This window comes from Chaetodon trifascialis, chromosome 12, assembly GCF_039877785.1.
Source record: "Chaetodon trifascialis isolate fChaTrf1 chromosome 12, fChaTrf1.hap1, whole genome shotgun sequence".
Lineage (NCBI taxonomy): Eukaryota > Metazoa > Chordata > Actinopteri > Chaetodontiformes > Chaetodontidae > Chaetodon > Chaetodon trifascialis.
This window is the reverse complement of record NC_092067.1, coordinates 17,896,998-17,920,854: the sequence shown is the minus strand read 5'-3', so window position 1 is coordinate 17,920,854 and position 23,857 is coordinate 17,896,998. Positions and strand designations below refer to the sequence as shown.

The 23,857-nt window shown below is 41.8% G+C and overlaps 1 protein-coding gene across 11 annotated transcripts in view; it reads left to right on the top strand.

Moving 5' to 3' along the window:
• map2 (microtubule-associated protein 2) overlaps nt 1-23,857 on the top strand; it is a 90,103-nt gene that overhangs the window by 56,755 nt on the left and 9,491 nt on the right. For 5 of the 11 annotated variants that reach the window (XM_070976730.1, XM_070976729.1, XM_070976728.1 and 2 more), the window contains 11 exons: nt 1,456-1,545; nt 3,728-3,802; nt 6,185-6,400; nt 8,216-8,521; nt 9,662-12,832; nt 13,202-13,444; nt 14,047-14,184; nt 15,240-15,301; nt 17,463-17,604; nt 18,051-18,107; nt 18,284-18,591. In XM_070976730.1, coding sequence (XP_070832831.1) covers nt 1,456-1,545; nt 3,728-3,802; nt 6,185-6,400; nt 8,216-8,521; nt 9,662-12,832; nt 13,202-13,444; nt 14,047-14,184; nt 15,240-15,301; nt 17,463-17,604; nt 18,051-18,107; nt 18,284-18,591 — 4,808 coding nt within the window. The remainder of the gene's footprint in view (nt 1-1,455; nt 1,546-3,727; nt 3,803-6,184; nt 6,401-8,215; nt 8,522-9,661; nt 12,833-13,201; nt 13,445-14,046; nt 14,185-15,239; nt 15,302-17,462; nt 17,605-18,050; nt 18,108-18,283; nt 18,592-23,857) is intronic. The other 6 variants (XM_070976731.1, XM_070976732.1, XM_070976733.1 and 3 more) reach the window with 3 other exon arrangements.

Sequence of the window (23,857 nt, the reverse complement as noted above, 5' to 3'; positions counted from 1 at the left end):
ACCAGTCCATCCGTACAGACAAGCAGACAGCTTCAGGTAACAGTCTTATCAAGAGTTCTACATGAAAATATATTTGTACATCATTGTCACAGAACTTAAAAATCCATCTCCTGTTTGGTCTTAGTAGTTGTAAGCTTGAAACTTGTCCTACAGGACTGTCCTCATTCATCCCTCGTTGCCCAGCAGTGACAGACAACCACACGGTGCTGGCAGCTTCTTTCTAAATGTTGACTCTAGTTTTGTCATGAGGAGTGAAAATCTCATCTTGGCTCAATTTTCTTGTAAAAGACTGAATTCGATATTGAATTTTAGGAATGTTAACTGTATGCAAGCTGAAATGGGATGTCAGCGTCACCTCCAAAAGGGATGAGATCCTCCACCATGAATAGATAAATGAGCAAGTAGGGGAATTGTAATAGACATCTGCAGTCTGGCTGCTCACAGTCCACTGCAGTCATTTGAGCAGCTGAAAATATTCACCAGCCCACTTTATCTTGCACAAACTTGCACGGTTTGATTCAGGGGAATCTTTCTTGCTTATCTCTGTCACTATTAAGTAAAGCAAAACATGCCAAACAACACCTTGAAACAATACACTGATCATTTTGTCCAGTACGCTTCAATTAAAAAAAGGGATACGGTTGGATTCAGGCCAGAGTGAATGGTGTTAGTGTGAATTACAGTGTATACAGTTTGTTTGGTAGTAGCTAAATAAAAAAAGACAATACAATCTTTGCTTTTTATTTGCAGCGCTGAAAATCAAATCTTCAAAAAAAAAAAAAAAAGAAAAAGCAATAGTGAACAACTAACACTGCAAATATTAAGGCCACCATGGATTCATTTTTGACCGTGTAACATGTGCATCTGGTCCAGGGTCAGTATCATTTTTCGAAACCTCACATCCTCAGAAGCGCTGAAGAGTGCACGTCCTCGCAAATGAAAAGAAAATGAAATTAGATGTCTTTTATCTCATACTGTACACTGTACACGCTTAATTCATAGTCTGCACTTGTTTAGGGATGCTGGGTTTCCATGGTGACAGTCACAGCCTTCTCCAGCAGCCCTAGCATCCCCGCAGTTATGGAAACAATTTCAGCTCCCTCACACTGGCTTTCATCTCAGGGTTTCATGAAATGATTCGAAAATACAGTAATACAAAATGGATGGAAGATTTCATCCATATATCCCTTGAAGGTTGACTGGGCTGCATGCTGTCCTTCAGCAACCCTCACACAGCTATTTCACAGACTGAAACCTGGAAGCTGCTCAGTGCAACCACAGTGCCCCGATGTGCTGGAGAGGCTGGGGATTCGCTGCACCTTTGTTTCCCAACTAGTCTCTAGATTTAAACCAAATTAATTCCTATTTTTTCCAACTTAAGCTGCGACTTTTTTTTTTTTTTTTTTACAATAATCTAAGAGTTTATTAACTGTGTGTGTTTTTGTGTGTGTTCAGAGCAAGTGTCAGCGCGGATTGTGCAGGAAGTGACAGCAGAGGCAGTGGCGGTACTGAAGGGAGAACAGGAGACTCAGAGGCTGCCATCAGGTAAGACACATACACAGACACACTTACACTCACACCCACACACACTGACACATACACTTGTACAAGAGCTGCAGTGGACATCACTCCTGTGGTCGTAGGGGACTAGAGCCTCTCTAGCCAGGCATTAGACAGGTTACATACTGGATAGGTGGCCAGTCAAACTACATGGGACAAAATAGCCAGGTCTCTCATTTAAAAAAAAGTTTTTTTTTTAATTCTTTTTTGAAATCATGATTAAAACAGCATATTTACAAAGTAGTTTAGCTTGAAAAGCCCAACATATGCATATGGTGAAAAAAAAATATCTTGGTGGGAGAGGATTATGTCATGTGTGAGCTTGCTCATAGGCTTTGCTGTATTCACTCAACACACCAATAGAAGACTTTGGCAGTAAATGAGGATAGATTAGGCAGGAAAAGACTTAGTAAAAGATTTCTTTACGCATCAAGCATCCTACATATAGTAACAAATAAGGAAATCTAGATTTTACACATGAATCTGAAAGCTGTAAAAAGATGTATAAAGCCTTTTGTGTGTCCTGAGGTAGCAGCCTGGAATCTGATAACCTGCCTCAAGTGATGTCACTTGAGTCAGTTGTGGTTGGAGTTGAAGAGGAAAAAATTAAAAAATGTGGGGGTGTTGAGTTAGAAAATAGAAACTCCAGATTGGATGTGGTTAACGTAGGTTTTGAGAAAGAGGAAGAATGTGTGGAATAAAAAGACAATATCTTTGGTTCTGCCAAGTCAGTTTCTAATGATGTGAGTTTAGAATATTATAGAAGCATAATAGAAAGTACTTTTATTTTTATTTTAATCAGATCCCTACTAGCTTCCACAAGTCGCTTGTCTACCTAGGGTCTGTACAAAACAGGAACAGTTAAAAAAAAAAAGAAAAAAAGAAAACAACCATTAAAGTCACACAGTGTCAACAAAAAACACAATACAAGCCAGAAACAAAGATCAGAAAACAAGTGAACAAGCTTTACACAACTGCAAACAGCAGCAGCCTACAGTGGAAACAGAAACAACACTTTTCACTCCTACACCCAAAGCACCAAAAAAGAAACAAAAAGGTTCCTAAAACAGCAACAACAAAAAAACAAAATAACATCTAGTTGAGCCTCATTGTTTCCTTTTTGAACATTGATCTGTTTTTACTACTAAGAGACAGTCATAGCTACTTCATAAGAGCTAGACCCTTTTGATTTAAGACTCTTATGGACAACAGCACATTTCTCTACAGAGCTGCAGAACACTGGAATAATTTGCCCACAAATCTGAAATTGAATGTTTCACAGACCATGTTTAAAGTGCCTTAAAGAAATGGTAGTAAAATACCATGTACCATTCAACTTGAAATTTTTCATGGACAAGAAAACATGACCATGTGGACAAAGCTACCGTGTTTCCTGCTGTTTCTATTTATATGTTAATTCCATTGTCTGCGCTTGTCTTGTTTGTTGTTTTGTTTTTATCTTGTGCTGTGTAAAATGTTATACAAGAGTACAGCGATGGAAACAAGCCAATCTGGCTGCTCTGTTCTGTACAATTTGGAGGTTTGTTGTTTTTTTTTTAAAGATATTTTTCAGCAGCACTTGACCAGATGACTGGGCAGTACTCCAAATGTAACAGAACAAGTGACCAAACAACATCAATCATAACAGAAGATGGATCATTTGCATCACGTTTCCATGAAATTGCCATGCCCTTTACTGTCTTTGAGATAATGTAATCAATCTGGTCAGACTAAGACAGCAAGATATCTAATTCAACACCCAGTAATTTGGTTTTGGTGGCCTGCGCAACTCATATCACATCTGTAGACAAGCAGTCGCTTCAACAAGTACCTTCCGACTGCCAAATACATTTAGTTCTTGCAATGCCGAGTGCTACTTTGTTAATTTTCATCTATTTAGTTTTTTAGTTCATTTATTTATGTAACTCGACAAGTAGATTCTCTCTCTGCTCCTCTCTCTGACACATGAAACAAAGTTAAGTCATCATTAAAACCATATAGTAAGTCATTTATAAAAGATTAAAATAAAAGAGGCCAAAGCAGCTCCCTTGTGGAACACCGCAAAGTACTTTTTTTGCTGTCAGTTTGTTTGTTGTTGTTGTCTGTTAAAAATATATGATTTATATGATTATACTGTTTTTTCTCCATTCTCTATCTCCCTTTGTAGTTGAAGACACCACAAATTTGCCTCCCTCTCCTCCCCCTTCACCTGCTGCAGAGCACTTTGGTCCTCTGGAACAAGGTAGGCCAAGAACTTCTGTGTGGATGTGAGAGTGTGTCTCTAATGGAGGAGAGTTTGGTTTCCTTGTTTTCCGTGATGGTGATCGCCACCACATTGGGGTACTGATGTGGGTTGGCTCTGGGTGTAATCTTTAATCCCCCCTCTCTGGACACACCTCACCTACAGGGGACAAACCACACATTGGCGTCCAGTCAAGAAACGTGTACACACCAGAGTTGCTAAAAGCAGGAACATGTTCTCCATTTTTCAGACATCCATTTCTTCTGAAACCCTACTATCTCCTTCTCATCATCAACCTGGAGCGAATACAATTTGTGTCTTCATCATCATCATCATCATCATTTATCTCTTAAAGAAGGAAGCGCTCACATGCGTGACCACCTTGTTTTTACAAGGGCACTCATTTTTTATCATCCTCTTCTCCCATTTCCCTTTCTAACCTCCACACATCGCTGTCTTCCCACACACTAATATGACAGCCAATTTAGGTAACCGTCCAACTTCTTGTTTGTCTTTTTTGTTGAATTATGTCTTTAGTTTTGCATGTACAATCATGGTGTTGTGTTTTCTTGTCGTCGTCCACTGTCAGTCTTTTTATATGTGTTTGGCTGTGGCTACAGATCAGAGGTTTAGCTCTATAAACATTACTTGAAGACATAGCTGCGCTCAAGCTAAAGCCAAAGTATTTTCTGACTGAAGCCCAGTAACGAAAGTAAGGTTAAAAGAAGAAATTAACTAGTATAATAAATCCACTGGGGACTGTAGAAATGGAATCAAGATGAATTGAATAATCTTGGTGAGCCTACCTGACTATCCAGGCTCCAACTTGGCATACTAGCATTTAGCTAAGTGGGCAACTGTTAGCTAGCCTTAAATATGCTGATAAATTGACTGAAATGAACTCATTTTATACCTTAAATTTAGAACAATTCTTTGCCTTTCAGTTTTTCCCAATCACACTGTGACACTGTGTGGTTCTTTATCTTTCACTTCAAAATTTTAGTTGAAGCAATGCAGTGGCTTTTGTGCAGCTGCCTGCAAGAAATGGTTGTACGGTGTTATCTAAAACGTCACTGCTTTATGCTTGGCCTTTGTTTTCATGTCTGCTGAGTCTGAAGTGACTGGAATGTCATGAGGTGAGCCTGTAGGTGGGCCAGCCATGCACTAAATACAGTCAGGTTTGTGAACATTGTATTGCTTGTATAGTAGAACAGCTGATTTTCAGTCACAGTGGTACCTGCAGAATGTGACAATGTAGAGATAGAGGTTTAGTTATTAGGGGTGTTGTTGTGTTTGTGGTCTTGACACTGAACAGGTATTTACTGAAAAGGCTCAGTCATCTCAGGACCTTAGAGATGTTGCAAATATGTCTTTTAAAAATGATAATTAGATGGTGTCTTTAACTGGATCCATAGGTTTGGTACAGTACTGGTATAGAGGCTTGTTTGTGTTGTGGAAATGACAAAACACACACATTTCTGATGCTGTTACTACTACAAATACTGCTGTTTTAGTATTATAACTGTTGTTATACGTGTTAAATCACGTTTTCTGTTGTATGTCTTTTATTTAGGTGTAATCGTTCATATGGGAATTGTATTGATACCCTCATCAAACAATGCAGCATACTAATTTTGTCCTTCTCAGAGTATGGCTGGCCCCCAAAGCTTTGTCACCTTTGAGTTGCTTGTCACCGTCTCCTTGTCAATGTCCTGTGTGTTATGTTTCTCTTGCTCTCAACCAAGCTTTGTCCTTTTCTTGCATTCCCCTCTCTGGTGACTCTCTCTCTCTTTCTGTTGCCTATTTTGAATTTGTCCCTCAAACTTTATCTCCCCTTTCACTGCAAAAAATGTCCATCTTAAAAAGTCACTGTAGGATTTATCTAGTAAAGAACATTGTGAACATTTGACCATTTCCTAAAAATTCAAGGACTGTAGCTGACTCCAGTTAAACTTCTGATTTAGTGTGACCTCCCATTCAAATAAATATCATCTCATAGCTATAAATTCCATCTGAGGACCTTAAAAAGCCATAAAAAATAAAGAAAAAGATAGATAAATTGTTGCAATGGTCCAAGTATGGCTTACTTTAATACATTGCTTTAATACATATCTATGTTGAGAGACAATGTTTCCATGATACATTTGTTTTGTTAGTTCTTTTTATCAACAATGCAAACCCCTGTTCACTTGGCCTCCTGTCACTGTTTTTCAGATATGTTAAATCCCCTCTAAGATGGGCATTCTTTGGTGTTCTCTCCATTTTCTTTCATTGTTCCCTTCTTCCTTTTCCTTTATCTTCTTCCTACTCTTCACTCTCTCTTTCAGTCCGTGTGTCCAGATTTCCCTGCAGTTCTTCTCCTTGTGTCTGTCTTGTTTGTAGATGTAGGGGATGAGGAGGAGGCGGGGCCTCTCCGCCGCTTCCAAAATTCTCGGGAGAGGTGCAAGTTCCTCGCCCCCTCCATCTCAGTTTCCGTGCCCGAGGACGACCCCTACCACTCCGACGAGGAGTACTATGAGCACCCATTGTTCAGCCCAGAGTGGACGCACTCGGGCTCTCGCCCCACAGGGCAGGCCGTGGCCTTTAGACAGATTGAAGGTGAACCACGCATGGTTCCTCTTTGCCATTTCCCCACCCACCATTCCTCTCTCTCTCGCTCTCACTCTGTTTCTCTTCTTTCTCTTTTTAACACCAATTACCTCTCCTTCCTCTGTGATTTGACCTCCTCCCTCCCTCCATCCCTCCCTATCTCCGTCCCTCCGTCTCTTCGTCCGTCAGTTCGTTTCTTCGTCCGTCAGTTCGTCTCCTCGTCCGTCTTTGTGTATGTTTGTGTCCTTGTGATGTTTGTGCTCTCACAACCTGAGCAATTTAACTTTTTGTTTAACAGTCTTTTTGTTAATTTTTTTATTTACTTCACCCAAAGCCATTGCTACCTGTGGTTGCCACTCCGTTCAGTGATGTCTCCTAAGTAAGACAATGTCTCAATTGTGATTCACTCAATGGACATAATACACTACAGTTCTCATCAGTAAGACCACATGGCTTACTTTTGGGTCATGCGTTAACGTCCAAATGGCTTTCATGAATATCTCAGAGACAGTGCATTGATGACCTCCATGCACAAATTTCTCTATACCAATCATTTGTTGTGTTTTGGTCCATTCCTCAAGATGACCCCTCACCATGTCAAACCCCAACCTCATCCTAAACTACTCTCACACACTGTGGCAACGAGGAAGACTTTCAGCTCAGCACACTGGCAAACACTCACATACAGCCTTACACTTAGAAATACAAGATGCAGGCAGTTATGTAAGGGAACCTAGGACTTAAGTGCATTTACGCTTAGGCTTAACAAACACACAATATAGCCTTCTGTGTTATCCATCCATCAATATAACTCCTTTGGCTGGGCAGCTTCAGCAGTGGACAAGAACTTCATTTATACCTCTGCCTTCTGCCAAGCTTAAACTGATAGAATTCAACTCCCTTTGCATAGCAGCATGTCTAAGCTACACTAATACAATTCATAACACTGATGTGGTTGAAACTAGAATGCAAAAGAAAGTATTGACCAATCTCCCAAAAGCTATATCGATCCATCTTTGTTTTTTTTTTAAATGTACATGTTAATTCAGTAAACAATGACAAAGAAAAGAGTATGTCAGTGACTGTGAAACTGTATGAATTGTATCAATAATGTTAATTTCATGCTTATCAAGCGCCTCCCTGACCCCCATCGTCACTGCTGACAAAATAAATTTAGTGGAAACACTGTTTTTACCAACAGCTGTGTCACATGCAGCAACATCTGGCTGCAAAGCTGCTGAATAGAATAAGTATAACCTTCGAAATAACTCAAAAAGATACACAGCGATGGCTCCTGAAGAGGAAAGCTGCACAACCCCTCACTGACCATTACACAGTTAAAAACTCAGTCTGTGCAATGTCAAGAATCTGAGGCACTTTGCTTTTTACTAAACTGGACTGCAGCTCTTCATGGTTGCCTTCTCTAAAGAGTCAGGGTTTTCAGAAGTGTTATGAGCAGAGGTGATTGCGCAATACCGCAATGTTAGGCCTTGAAGCGTTGCTATTTCATTTATGTTTCCATTTTTCCCCAGTCATAAATGATGATAGGCCAGTCTGGGTTGCAGGTATGGTGTGTGCAACAGAAAGAGAGAAGTGGTTTATATTTGATTATACAGTAAATACTGATAAGGAAATATGCAAAACCACGTACACTCATATATACTGTAATATATGTGTGATGTACCTATATGTGTGAGCAGACATACACTTTAGGTCATCTTTTCCCAGAGCTGAAAGTGTCCCATCATAAGTTGTTCTCACATAGCCCAAGTCTGTGTTGCCTGTAGTCTTAATGTCTACCCCTCTCACCCTGTTTTTGAGAAGAAGAGGCCATGGAGGCTCTTACAGCTGAATACGAGGAGGAGGTGGAAGAGGAGGAGGATGAGGAGGAGGAGGAGGAGGAGGAGAGTGCAGAGGCAGCAGAATCCGAGGCAGCTCTTGATGAGCAGCAGTGGAGCGGGGAAGAGCCCGAGCTGGACAGCCCCCAAGCTGAGCCCTTAGAGCAGGCAGAGGACATAGACGAGGCCCAGGATCTAGACCTGGAGCCGACTGAAGCAGCTAGTGCTGCTGCAGAAAGCTCGATGGACAGAGAGGAGGAGGAAGCAGAGGGTGAGGAGAGCCCTGAGACAGGTGTGTCCTGCCCTCTGCTCTCCTTGCCTGCATGTGACTGCATTGTCCACTGTATAAGAATGCCAGATGTGTCAAAAGGAACCCATAAGCATATAACATAAGCAGTATAATTCAGGTGGAATGGCAAGTAATCCTCCCTGCGCTCTGCTGTGGCTGCAAGGCAACACAGGCTTGTTGGTGAAAAGAGTCACATTCTTTTAACTTAACCTGGGTTTATTGTGTGCTATCTTTGCGCTTGTGTCTTCTTTTTGTTCTGTGGTTTCGGGGCCGGCCGTTTTGTATTGGTATGATGAAGTGACGTGTTGCTGAACGTAACAGTGCTTTTGTTCACAAGCTAGAGGCTTACAGGTTTATCGGTATGTTTACACGTGGCTTGGTGCTGGTGTGCCGGTGCTGCGCGCTTTCTGTAACCATGAATCACACTTAGTATGATCACTCATATTGTTATCATAATTCTGTGTGCGTAATTTGCAGAGGATTTTGTGTTGGCTGTCTCATGTTAAGTGTGGTACAGTTGTTTCATCAAATGCATTATCTATCAGCAATATGCAGATTCATTGTTTTTTTTGGTATGTTTGTTTTTGTTGTTGTTAGTGACAGTGTACAGCATTTCTCTGCCATTCACCAGTAAGGTTCTTCTGTATTTGTGCTAATATTCTTCGAATTATGTAATGACATATGACAATCATTATTAAGAACCAACATTAATTTGGTGTTAATTAAACAGTGAACATTGATAGGTGTGAATCGGTCAAATTCTCGTAACATTTCATTGTGCTTACAAAGAATGACAGAAATGCTCCTCATTGTATATTTGATGTTTTGAAGAGTCGCATGGATATCCATATCCATCTATTATTGCTTGTTTCCCATAAATCAGCATCACAGTTGCCTCATGCCGGTTCCGTCACAAACCATGCCATACTTTCATCCATCTGTGACTTGGTGGGCTCCGTAAACTCGCCGTACTTCTTCAGTGATGGCCGTATCATTGTGCTGTAAGTTTCTGAGGAAAGCTTTGCCTGTTTCTGTGATAACGGCTTTCCCAGTCCCTGGCTTAATAAATACCTCACTTGCAGCATGCCAAAGTATTACTTCTCTGTGTTGATCAAAACAGCCAACTTACAGATGTCCTTTCAGCTTTGAAGATGGACTCAGACAAGCAGGGCAGTGAGAAAAGTGGTTCCATGAGCCCAGACAGCATTGGATCGGAGAAACGCCCAGAGGAGTTTTTTGAGCCCCAAGTCCAAGGCTTCTTTGCTGGTGAACGAGTTGTGCCAGAGAGCCCCACCATGGATATGCCATCCTTTGTGCCACCTAATGTTCAAAACCAAGCCAATATATCTGCCAAATCACTCACACTTCAGCCTACATATGGTGAACCGATCACAGTGTCAGAGAAACAGCCGTCGGTGGAGGTGGTGGAGTTCAGCAGCATCTCTGACTTCTCAGAAGATAAAGTGCAAGGAGGAGACTCATCAAGAGATGAAAGAGACAGATCTGGTATGTCAGCATATTTTGAAACATCAGCCATGGAGGTCGATGAGGCTCCCCAATGTAAAGGTGAGGGTTATTATGAACTGAGCACAGCTGGTGAAGAGAAGAGTACAGTTGATACCAGATCTCAGGAGATCAGCTACAGCTCGCTAGCTGGAGCCCAGGATAAACCTGAAACTATAAAAAGTACAACAGAGGACAGTAGAGTGTTCACAGTTCCTGACAGGAGTAATGACTGCAGGCTTTCCCCGGGTAAACTAGCCTTAGAGCAGAGGAGTTACTCACTTAACATCACCATTGGAGCAATGGATCAGAGTGGCCAAGGCAGACCAAGGAACTTCTCCCCATTAGCCACAGATATCATGTCATACACTAGTGGAAGTCTAGATGAGTCAGCAGACTACCTCCCAGTTACTACACCCTCTGTGGATAAACCTCCATCCCTCCCTCCCCTGATTTTGGAGACTGCAGCTTCCGTCACTTCAGATTCATCATCTCCACCAAGGACCACTGAACCAGTTTCAAAATCCAGCCCTGAACCAGAGTCGCCAGAATCGCCACAGCCCCTTAAGAACACCTTTAAAAATGGCACAGTAATGGCACAAGACTTGCCTGAGATGCTGGATCTTGCTGGTACCCGTTCCAGACTAGCATCAGAAAACAATGACCAAGAAATCACCCGAAGAAAGTCAATTCAAGCTGATGCTCCTGCCCTCTCTAATGACCCACTGGCTAGCCTAGTTTCAGGAGAACAAAGTCCCAGAAAGAGTGACAGCCAGCTGGAGGAGATGGGCTACTGTGTCTTCAGTGAATATTCAGGACCCATGCCTTCCCCTGCCGATGTGTTCAGCCCAACAGACACTTCTGCACAGGTCTTCACCCCCTCCGTCCTGGAGGAGAAAGTGGCTGAGCAGGCTAGGAAATTAGCAGTCAGAGACACATCTGTGGAGGACAAGAGCCAGCCATCAGAAGCTGCTGGTGTCACAGAGGAGAAAGACCAGAAGCAGGTAGAGAGAAAAGACTCTGCTGAAGAAAAAGCCAAGGAGGTTGAAGATGATCAGCTGAGTAAAACTGTAAGTGAAATTCCCCACGCTCAGCCGAGTGAGTCCTTTGTGACACCAACAGTTACCGTGACTCTAGAAGAAGGCGGGAGGTCACAGAGTGAGACTGAACGACAAGGCAGCGGTGAAGGCTCAGTATCAGAAACAGAGATTGCCGATTACGAGCGGCAGATCCGCAAATTGGAGATGGAGGACAGGCCTCTGAGTTTGGAGGAGGAAAGAGAACTGCAGGAGCTTCGAGAGAAGGTGAAACTCGTCCACCAGGAGGCCTATGAGGAAGTGGATGCCGAAGATGTGTACCAGCTGACTGGCGTGGCCAAGGACAGAATTGCAAGACCTGTCAAAACTTCACCTACTTCGTCTGTGGAGAGTAACATCGATGATGACAAGCTGCTCTCCCCAGTGCTCTCACCTTCCAAGCTTAAACAGAGAGAAGTTTACGGTTCCCCCAAAAGATCACCTTCACCAGTGTTAGCAATAAACAGAGAGGAGAGGGAAGAGTCACAACGAAAAATGAGGGAAGCACAAGAGAAGGAAGCAGCTGAGAAGAAAATGAAAGAAGAGAAAGAAGAGGCGGAGAGGAAAGAAAGGGAAATGAAAGAAGTTGAGGAGAGGGAAAGGAGAGAGAAAGAAGAAAGAGAGAAAGAAGAGGCGGAGAGAATACTGAGGGAAGAACAAGAGAGGAAAGAGAAAGAACAGAAAGAGCAGGAGATGAAAGAGAAGAAGGAGAGAGAGGAGCAAGAGAGGAAAGAGAAAGAAGAGAGAGAGAAGAAAGAAAGAGAAGAGAGGGAAAAGTTAGAGCAAGAAGAGAGAGAAAGGAAAGAAAGAGAGGAAAAAGAAAGAATAGAGGAGGAGAAAGAAAAGATAGCCAAGGAACTAAAAGAGAAGGAGGAGAAAGAGAAGAGAGAGAGGGAACTAAAAGAGAAGGAGGAGAAAGAGAAGATAGAAAGGGAACTAAAAGAGAAGGAGGAGAAAGAGAAAATAGAGAGGGAACTAAAAGAGAAGGAGGAGAAAGAGAAGATAGAAAGGGAACTAAAGGAGAAGGAGGAGAAAGAGAAGATAGAAAGGGAACTGAAGGAGAAGGAGGAGAAAGAGAAGAGAGAAAAGGAACTGAAAGAGAAGGAGGAGAAAGAGAAACTAGAGAAGGAACAAAAAGAGAAAGAGGAGAAAGAGAAGATAGACAAGGAACTTAAAGAGAAGGAGGAGAAAGAGAAGATAGAAAAGGAGCTGAAAGAGAAGGAGGAGAGAGAGAAAGCGGCTGAGGTGGACAAGCCTAAGGAGAAAGAAGCTGTAAAACCTGTGGAGTCTGAGAAGGAGCTAGAGGAAGTTGAGGACAATGTGTTAGAGAAAGCAAGGGCAGGAGCAGGAGCAGCAAAGGAGATTCCAGAGACTCGCGCCGCCATCGAATCAGTGGTGACAGTCGAAGATGATTTCATCACTGTGGTCCAGACCATCGATGAGGCGGAGGAGCCGGGACACAGCGTTCGTTTCTCTGCTCCACCTGAGGCTGAAGCCCTCTGTGTCGCTGCCCAGAAAGAGGAAGAGGAGGAAGAGGAGGAGTCTGTGGAGTTGGCCCAAGAAGCGGACATAGAGGCTGCCAGTCTAGAGGAGGTGGGTGATGTTCCTGAGACCCCCGCCTCTCCTGAGAGAGAGGCTCAAACCGTAGAAACTGAAGGGCAGACGGAAAGCTACGATAGAGACGAAACCACGATGGACGACTCCATCCTGGACAGCTCCTGGGTGGACACACAAGGTGAGATCTCTCAACACATTCTCCTCCCAGCATGTCAAATACCAACACTGCTTTGCCTCCTCAAAGACCTGGTCTCCTGGGTGGCAGTCCTGTATGTGGCGCTTTTTCTGCTATGTCGGGTGGAACAGTTGCTATGAGTGGTCTAATATGGCTGCAGATGTGTTTACATTAGGATTAGTTGAAGTCTCACACAGAAGGCTATTTTGTATATCCGTATGAGACACCAGTGGACATGACAAAATGTTGGTATTTGACACTCTGGGTTCAGTCTCTTTGATGGTTTGTTCCTTCATATAGTTCTGTCTGCTTCAAATACACACCTTTAATACTGTCTCATGTTTTTCATGTCCTGTTTTTGACACACCGCAGACGATGATAAGAGTATGGCAACAGAGCAGATTGAGCCTTTGCCCAGCCTTCTCAGCCCAGCCAAAAAGCCTGCTGCAGTCCAGAACAAGCAGACACAACAGAAGAAGACAGAGAAACAGGAAAAGCCGGTCAAACCAAAAGCCAAGGGAGGGCGGCCCAAAGGTCGAATCTCCACACCAGAACGCAAACCTGTCCGCAAGGAGCCGGTCTACATCCCCAGAGAGGAAGTCAAGAAGAAAAAAGGTTCTCACGACACTTGATTTCTTAAACTATTTTCATAGTTGAAATAGTTGTTCTTTCTAAATATTGTAGTGATATATTATCACACTCACTTACAATGCCTGTTGTAATTTTATGACCTCATCACCCTAAAATATAAAACAGCCTTCATCAAAATCCTCAGTTTGAATTAATTGATTCATTGAATTCAGTTAGTTAAATATCTAAATGCCTCCCCTTGTGTGTAATAATATGACATGACAATAACATGTTATCTGTTATCTGTTATCATTATCTGCTGCTGAAAAATTGTAGTTCTTGCTATTGAAGTGATATTATAACACGTTTCTTCTTTGTCCTGTATGTTGAGGAAAGAAATTCAAAGGCTCAAAATCATCATGTGCCTAAATGGGGCTCTCTGCTGTTCTAAATTCATAATTCTTATTTATATAACTTTGTGTCAAAAAATGTGTTGTCTTAATATCTACCTGACACATTGATTTGAGTCAGCGGTTATAAGTAGAATTTTTATCCTGCAGTGCTGCATATTTTAGGTTCAGCATCTGTCTGTGCTTATTGTGGTGTCTCTGCTTTTGTCAATGGCCCTGCTTCCTCTAATACTGTAGCTGTGATCAGGAAGACTGAGCTTACCAAAAAAATGGAGACTCAGACTCAATCCCCCTCCAAGAGGACTGTGATGAAACCAGCCGTCCGACAGGCCCGCCCCACCCAGCACCACTCCTGTCCTAGAAGGAGACCCACAGGTGACACATTGCCTTGGTCTGAGAGAGCCACCAGACCATCAGTTCCCACCATGTCTTACCTCCACTGTCAGCTTCCATTTGGTTTTGACATCCATTTTCTTTTATTGGCTACCGCCTTTTGCTTTGGACACGTGTGTTTCTTTGTTTTTGATCCCAATAAAGGTTGACTGCCGTACGTGTTTCATTTGGCTTCATTTGTTTTTGTGCACATTCTTTCTCGACTTGACACCAAGCTGAAAGCATCGTTTCACTGACGTCCTCTGGCTAAAATTTGTGATTTCAGGATTCACTGAACATGTTCCAAATACATTTCTACATCACCACAGCAAGGTCAGCAAAAACAAGATTTTCAGATGGTGTTAAGTTACTATTAAAAATCATCCTTTCTTGTTTTAACCATTTTCAACCAACTGTTTTAATGTTCTCGGTGGTCTGATGCTTTGCACATTAATATACTAATAATTAAGTTTTCCAGATATTTTAAAGTTTCTCTGACAATCATGGACAAGCTGTTTGTTGTGAAAAATCTATTCCTGACCTCTCTGATCTTTTTAAAGATTACATATCCTCTCGAGCTCTTTTCAACCTTCACCATGGTTGCCAGGCAACAAGTAATCCGTGGTTTTGTTCTATGGACCTGATAATATAAAGACTCTGTAATGCTGCCTTGTCCCAGAGGCACTTTTCACTTCATTTTCCCCTGACGGACTGGATTCTGTGTCACTGATGATGAAAGCCCAGTATACTGCTGCATTGCCCCAATTAGATTATTTTCCAGGGTTGCCTTACATAATACAAAATCCCCCATTCTGTGTGATATCTTGCCAAATCTTTGCAGAACAGAGCTCTCAAGGGGGCAGTAACCCGCTCCCACAGAACATTTGATTTGTCATATAGCTTTACCATGCCAGGTTAGGGAATAAATGTTGTATTTTTGTTCTTCTGTAGGACGTTTAAAAGGTTCTCGCTTCCTCTCTTTCTGTGTATTAAGGTTAAAACATGAATTCTGTCTATGTGGTCTAATGTTTCTATAAATTTGTTTCTGTCTGTTTCAGAGGCACTGCCAGACAGTCGTCAGCCTCTCAGTGTTGCCAGACAGTCTCGCGACAGAGCATCAGTGAGTATACTCCACCAGCCCAGCAATGGCTTGACCTCTGGCACCAAAACCAGACAGAGAAATACCATATCGAAGCTGTAGTGTCACACAGCCTGAATCACCAAGTGGACTTTCAGTAGAGCAACTAAATAAATATGAGTCAGGACAAAGTGACACTGAAGGTAGAAACCAAAACGTTCTCCTCAACAGCAGGTCAGTCCTGCTTTCTCTGCCTCCACAAAACTGGACTCTCCAACGTTAGATCTGCTGTCACTCATCTTTTTGGCATCCTTCGGGATACAGTCTTAGAACAGAAAGGTTGGTGAACATGAGCATGCTGTGCGCGGTTTACTGACATTGTATGTTAATGTGCGATTACAGCATATTCAAGTTTTCAAACTGTCCCCTTTTTCTACCAACATGGAGCTCATACACAGGCTGCCTCGAGACTCTGCAGTGCAGACACTGAAAAGGATAAACATCACATCAATTAAGCAGAATGATTATCAAGAGAATTAACACTTCTTAAAAAGCTATTAAATGTTTTCTCGTGTGACTTCCAGAGCAACCTAATCATCTGTTCAGATGAACACATTGCACACTGTTCAAGTGAGCGCTGTCTGCCCTCTGTCTAAACCCTAATCCCTGCATGGAAAACAGTGTAGTGTATTTCTATTTTAGCACCACAGCTCATTTTCCTTTGTATTTTATGAAAAAAATAATATTTACATTAGTTGTTTTTTGTAAAATGTTTCCTATTGTTGCCTTGTTAAATGGGTTTTTGCACAAGTAGACAAGACAGATCCATTTAGAGTGTTTTTTTTTTGTTTTTTTTTACTAAGTGGGTGTTGAAGCACCCTGTGACTTTTCTCTAGCGTCTGTGGTCGTGACTCCATTTCACTCCTCCACCATGCTAATGACAGTTACTGTGTCTAAAACAGCACAGTTTCTGCATTTCTTAAATGTCATGTCATTTCAGCATATTGTAAGTGTATTCTGTCACTTTGAACCCACATTATTTTTCACTTTACTTTCAATTTACTGTCTTCCAATACATCTGTTGCTATAGCTGTGTTTCCACCCAAAGTAACAGAAACTTTTAGGGCCAGGAAAAGAACGAAAAGGTTCCTTCTGCAAGTTGTTTCTGCATCTCCACTGCAAACTAAGCACCCACAAAGAATAGGCCAGTTAGTCCGCTGAAATATGAGAAAGCAACATGTGCAACTATACAACAATGATGATGCCATATAAAGTGATGGACAGGCATTTTATTATTCTACTAGTATCATATGTTGCTTCGTGAAGCACAATGAACAACAAATTGGTTTGAGGATGCAAGCCTCACCCTCAAAGTTCCTGTACTTTTGCAAGGTACTACCCCCCTAAGCAGGAACTTTTTGGAGGTAAAATAATGTCCCTGGAACTTAATTTAGACCCTGCTTCCTGTGGTGGACAGTGAGTTCATCCAAAGGTTTCCAGTCCCTGGGGAAAGTTCCTGTGGTGGAAACGTGATTTATTGTCTGCAGTGTGACATGAAATCTTGCATGAGCATGGCCAACAATATTTTTCACATTCTTGTTATTTGTTTAGCATTTTGATGTCATATATGTTTTTTTATTTCTGTACAAGTTCACAATAAGTGTGCTTAAATGGCTGTTATAATGGGCTATGATTAATCGCCAAACAAACAAGATCTGATGTTAGTATCACATCCTTCATCCCCCAAAGGATACATCTGTGCATCAGATCTTGTGCATGGATAATTTGTTACAGTACTGTTATATTCATCACTCTTGTGTCACCCTGTGTCCTGTTTGTTGGTGCCATGCTACTCACCCTCTGGGCCTCATCGTTGTATCATCTCAGTGCCATGCCCATCGTTTGCCAATAACAAAGATCCCCACCTCCATATCCAGAGTGGCTGCCTCATTAGATAGACCCCGGCCATCCTCAGTAGAGCCTCAAGGCTCCCCAGTATCACAGAGACTCCTCATCAAGGTAGGTGAATGATAGAGCAGCACTGTAGCTGCAGAACTGCTGTAAAGAACATGAAAACATGTTTAAAAATTATTTTTACTTGGCGATATTGTCCATTGTCAGTTCACCTTGTATTAAAAACAAATCAAAGCCTCACTGGCCCTACAGGATCTGCTTTTTGTCTCTGGTGTTTGTTTCTCTACAGGACGGTGGGTCATGGAGCCCTGACAAGAGGTCCTCTCTGCCACGGCATGCCTCAATTCTGAGTCGCCGTGGATACCATGACCAGGAGGAGAGCTCGACCTCCATCACCAGCTCTGGCTCCACAGCTCCTCGCAGACCCACATGTAGGCTGCAGCTCCTTTAATCTTCACAGAGTATCTAATTTAAGTGGTATGCGATAGTTTAAAAATAATATCAAAACTAGTAAATTCAACCAATACAAAAGCAAATGGTGTACCAGTGCTGATAAATTATTTTGTGAGTTTAGCTTAAGAGAACTCAAGTACTGTCCCGTTTCCCAGCTAGCTTCTGTTCCTCAACTGTCATAAAGCATATTCATAGAGGTCTGTGTTTTATTGTATGTAGCATACTGTATGTGATTATCTACTTTCAAAGCAACATTTGAAACATTTGAAGTGAGACGTGATATTTTTTAACAACAATAAGATGTGCATAGCATGAGTCTTTGCTGTAATGTCAGTGACAGCTGTATGCGTATGTATGTGTGTATTCTTCCCTCTCATCCTTTCCCTTTCTAAATCTGAAACCTTTCCTCTGTTGCTTCCTGCAGCGTTTCGCACAGAGATGAGGGCAGAGCATAGGACAGGACGAGCCCCTAGTATGACAGGTAGAGGGCGTTCTTTATACTTTCATAATCTGACAGGGAAAATGATTTATTGTAGGGTTACTGTATTGGAGACTTGAACTAGTCTGTGTTTTCTGTGGCAATTAGAAAAGTTGAACTTTTTACTGCACCTCTACAGCTTCAGCTCCAACCCTCATCCTTTTATTCCTCCCCACCAGTTACAGAATCAGTGCGCTCCCGTTCCGCTCGCAGTGGCCACTCCACCCCCCGAACCCCTGGCTCCACAGCCATCACCCCAGGTACCCCTCCCAGCTACTCATCATCCTCAAGGACCCCTGGAACCCCACGCTCTCTCAGCTTGATTTCCCAGGAGAGGAAGGTGGCCGTGGTCCGCACCCCACCCAAATCGCCCGCAACGACACCCAAGCAGCTCCGCATCATCAACCAGCCGCTGCCTGACTTCAAGAACATCAAGTCTAAGATCGGCTCCACAGAGAACATCAAGTATCAGCCAAAAGGAGGACAGGTGATAGTCTTCTCCCTCAGTTCCCCCAAAACTTGTAGCTCCAATATAACTGCTCACTTATTTCTTTGATCTCTGCAATGCTGCATTCCTATTTTTTACTGGTTTCTATTTCTCCTACATGTCTCTGTTTCACTTATGGTCTCAGGGATGATTATCTTAATCAAAAAGTATTTTTGTAGATTCATATAATATGAAGAATTGGCCAATATAAATGGGGAAATCATCTGCATATAAAGAAACTTTGTGATTATCGCTGATCAGACTATTCTCTACTTGCAAAACGTAGTGTGATGTTGATCCGTTTTATGGATTGTTTACTTCCTGTCAACTCTACAGTAATGTTTCTTTCACCTCCAGTCTTAGGGAACACTGTGCTTTTTCATCCTTAAGTTGGTTCATTTTTCAGAGTTACAGTAGTTTTGTACATATTGTTGATAGCACAAATTAAGTTCTCCTCTGTGAGGTTTCACTCCTTTCCAGCTAATGCTGAGCTCAGGGTAAAGTGGGAAGTTAACATTTTTAAATTAAAGATTTAGCTGGACATATAAGGGGTTTGAATTGTATGTGTCTATACAGTTGTCTAAAATTTGGAGGTTTAGACAGCATACATCAGTCACTTCAATGGAGGTGAAGGTAATGTTACTGTGGACTTGACAGGAAGTAAACAGATGTGTAAACGGATATATGTCACACTACATTGTGCAGGTAGAGAATAACCTGGATTCTGTCCTTGAACCATAAAGCAACAGCAAAGTGTTCAACGGCCATGACAAGACAGGGAGACACAGAATAACCTATAAGCTATGCCTCTATTTATAGAGAAAATATCAGCAGAACATATATCATTGGTATGTACCAAGGCTAGTGGTAAATGTTCTGGTATGAATTGTATTGTAAAATGTGTTTTTGTCTAACATCATCTGGCTTTTTCCTCTGCCTTGATATGTTTATTTCCCATGGCCCCTCTCTCCCACCTCTCCACACTCATTGTCTGTTTTTAGTCTTAGTTACCTCTCTCTACTGTTAGTCTTTCAGTCACCCTGCTGACTCACCAGTGTGCAAGAACGATGAGATAAGAAAGAGTGGTGTGTTGTCTAAGAAAAAGTGTTAATTCTCACAACTATTTATTATATACCGAATATGCAACGATTAAAATTCTGAATATTGCACATTGTTTCTTAACTTACAGTGCATGAAATGCTAGTGTGACAGACACTTCAGGGTTCCTTAGATCCTAAAAATCGATAAAAGCTTTTTAAACAATACTTTTGATATTACTTTTGGCATCAGTTCCCCTGTATAAACCTATAGGCAGCTGCTCCTGACATGTGTGCTCACACACATGGTTTTGTACTTCATGCCATTTGTAAAATGGCAGAGAGATGGGGTAAGTGAAGAGATTCAGCTGTGTAGCAAGAATTTGGGACTGAAAGGTGAGAAAATATCCGATTTGTCAAATGTCAAGAAATAGAAGTTTTGAGAGCACGTTAGTCAGAAAATACTTAAAGCTGCTTTAACATCACTGAGATGTTGAAAACACCCAAACGCACCAATGTGCCTCAGATCTCTGGCTGTGTTGTCATCCATGGATTTATCCTCCTGATCCTGAGGATAAAAGCTTAGATGGTTATTTTTTACTTTTTACGTTGACAAAACGAATGCCTCTATGATATCAGGTGTACTTATGTTATATTTTATATAAAAGAGAAAAGTGACCTGACATCTCACTGAGTGTGGGAACTGTGAGCAGTATTTGTCCCTTCAGTTTTTCCCCCAGCTCTGTGAACTGAGGACAGCTGAGCAGAAATCTGCATTTCAAATCGTGTTTTCTGCCACTGCACAGAATCTGCATTAACAGGGTGTTTGGGAGTGTATACCCCACAGTGTGACAAATATTGTGTTCCAGCATGAATCTAAAACACAAAGTCAGCACTGCAACGGAAATGCTAGTGATGAAAACAGCAGTGTGTCTGTAGCCATCACCTCTTACAGGCCTCCTCTGATGACCTGATTAGGAGTCTAAGCATTTGGCTGACATCTTTATGACTTGCCAGGTCTCTGCGCTGCTCTGTGCAGCCAGCCACAAAATAGGGAGGGATCATGCTCCAAATGCCTGCCTGTCATCTGCAGGAGAAACGGAGAAAGCAGAGTCTCTGTGCATATTTGCATGTGTGTTTATGTGTGCAAGCGTGCATGCTGGGTCATAATCAGTCACTATGCATTATCAAGGCTGGCAGTGCTGTTCTTAACATGCAAGTCTCTTTTGGAGTGGGGGCGTGTAGAGGGTGAAAAAGTGGCACGCTGTGCAGAGAAAGTGACAATTCCACTTGAATCTTACAAATTTTTATTCTCGACTTTTATTTTGGGTGTGATTTTTTTGTTTATGTCTTGTTACCTGACATAATGTGAGCATTTGCGAGCAGTTGCCTTTACAGCATATGTAGTGCCACATTGAAGGCATTTTAACTGGCCAATACTTTAAGGGGGAGTTTGGGTCCTTTGTTTGTGCTTGTGTTTGGCTTTCAGGCTTTTGTAGATCTGCAACACAGGGTGTGCTCTAAGAGCTTTACCTCCTCATTTGATGCACCAAACAGTTTAGTGTTAAAGTATTTCTTGTCATAACCTTAGCTGGGAATTTGTACAGAAATCTTCTCCGAAATTATTGAGCTTGTTATGGAGTTGAAGGGTGGTTCCTCTTAATACTCTTTTTTCTTTGCTTTAGAGCCATGACGGATGAAAGATGTTGGAAAAATTATAACCCATCTGGAATCAGCCTCATCGTTCCGCATAAATCTAGTGCAGGAGTACCACTTCGTACTGCATATTAACTCCTATCCACCATACAAAATAATATAGATTTCACAGCTACTTTTCCTTTAACATCAGCATTTAAGTCAATATTTTTATATCAACAGTGTATGAAAACATTGTGACAATGTAAAAGGTGTCTCGTGTGGTGATGAACCCGCAGAGAATTATCACCTGAATATACAGCTCCTCTTGGCTTAATATCAAGTTTCAGCTCATAGTCTTATTTTCAGGTATACGCTACCTGCTCAGCACCAAACAGCAGACAGACCGGTCCGGTATCAGCTTGACTTTCCATGCACACAAACATTACAGATTGAGTTTCCTGTCTATTTCACAAATTGCAGTGAGACTACAAGGTTAGCGACGAGTTGGTGACTGTATCAGAGCATTTAGCTCCCTCAGGAGTAGAAACCAAAAACAGACCCAAAAGAGAGGGAATATTAGGCGTGCAATGATCAGGTGAACATAGACACTACTTGTCAAAAATCGCCATAACAGCTTGAAAAGTGATATGTCAATGTTGTATTCACAACTTTTTATTTTTTCTGCCCCCAAGTGGTCAAAAGATTAACACTGTCACATTGTGAGAGACTGGTTAAGGTAAGGGTTAGGGTTAGGCAAGTAGTGAAAAAATTATCACTTTTTTGAAATCGGGGTTATATATATGAATTTTTATTAATTAGCAAGCCAAACTAGCTGCTGCAGTTAACAGAAATCGGTAGTTTGCTTGGAGCCTTTTGCTTTGTTTCCACCTGATCAGGTGTGTAAGGATGGCTTTGCTGTTCCTCGGCAGAAAGTGTGGAGTGAAACAGATGCACAAAATCCACCCGTCACATCATCTCTAAGTTCCTGCCCACTCAAATAATCTGAAATGGTTCAATTGTGGTTCTCAACACACTTGTCTGTTTTGTTCCCCCCCGTGACTGAAATATTCTTGAACTATCCTTCTGTAGCAAATTGTCAATACAGTAGGACCTATTTCCACATTGTCAGAACCGAGAAGTGCAGTCATGTTTTAAGCTCAGCTCTCATTAGTTTTTCAGTGTTCTTGTGGGTTTTGATCAGCCTTTATTAGCTTAGGGATGGTAAAATCCTCGATCAGCCGTAGTGGACGAGTAACACTTTCCACGAAGCAGGAATATACTCCTCTCCCGACCTTTAGTAGTTCCCAGCAGCTCCATGGTCCAAGTAGTTCCAATTTCCTGGCAGCTGTAGTGAGCCTCCCCCAGCTCGTAGCAGGCCTCCGCCCAGCCACTGACATGTCCAATGATTGTCCTCATAGAAGCACACGGACCAGAACATGCCAACAGAGGCCAAACACAGGGCCTCCTGGATATGGAAGTCAGTGCTGCGCCTCATCTCCGTTACTCTGTGTCTGTCAGCAGCACACAGTGTGACCTGGACCAAAGACCTGCTGGTACACCTCAGCGCCGTTAATTATAGCACCATTTAGAGAGCCTGGATAAGAGTGTGCCACTGAAATAATTAAAAACCTTTACAGAGTTAAGTTTTAATCAATTAATACAAATGATTACAGCTGCATTTTAATGACGCATTAATAAAGTCAAAGTAAGAAAAGAACGTTAAGCAAATCATTTAATTTACCATTTAAGTCTTTTACTTTACATGATGACTTGATATTTGATTTTCAGATGTTGAACTGAGTGCAGCCCACAGAGCAGCAGTGAGAGCTGTTTGGTCAGCTCTTGTAGGAGGTGTGGGATAAAGCTAATCAGAGCTCCAGCTCTGTGGGTTAGACTTAATATTTAACTTTCAGGTGCTTCAGACATGTTTAAATTCAAGAGGTTTGTCTTTAAACTAACCGCTCATTAAATAGAAGGATATATAAGGAACATATTCACAATGAGCTAGTAGCTTTTTAGCATACTGTACATGTTAGTAGCATATTGGCTATTTATTAGTTATTACAAAATACTTATTAATGCCTTATTCTGCATGACCATATTCTACAACTACTAGGCCATAACACATGAATTATGATCTAAATAAGCTAACCCTGACCTCAAGAATAAGCCATTAATAAGAGGCAATAGGCTACTCATATGCATGCTAGTAAGCAGCTTGTAAATGTGAATATGTGTCCCTTTATATAAAGTGTGACCAACTGACTATTATTCAGTTATTTGTGATTATAACTGGACTGTAAAAAGTTTATATTTATTTGAGTGCCACACTCCAGGCTCCGTAGTTTTCAGCCGAGGATCTCTTTAAAGGAATCTCTTTAAAGTTTCTGGCCGCTTTATCAACTTAGTCCTGATGGGAAGGCAGTGATGATTAGTGTGAATGACAGAGCGTCTATTCCCCTGACTCATCAGGTTGGTGAGAAAAGCACAGTTTATAGGATCTCTTGAAATGTGCTGCAAGGTTTAGCAGGAAATTGTTGTAAATAGGACAAAGTAAAGAAAATTTGTCCCAAAGTACTGTAAAGTTTTTA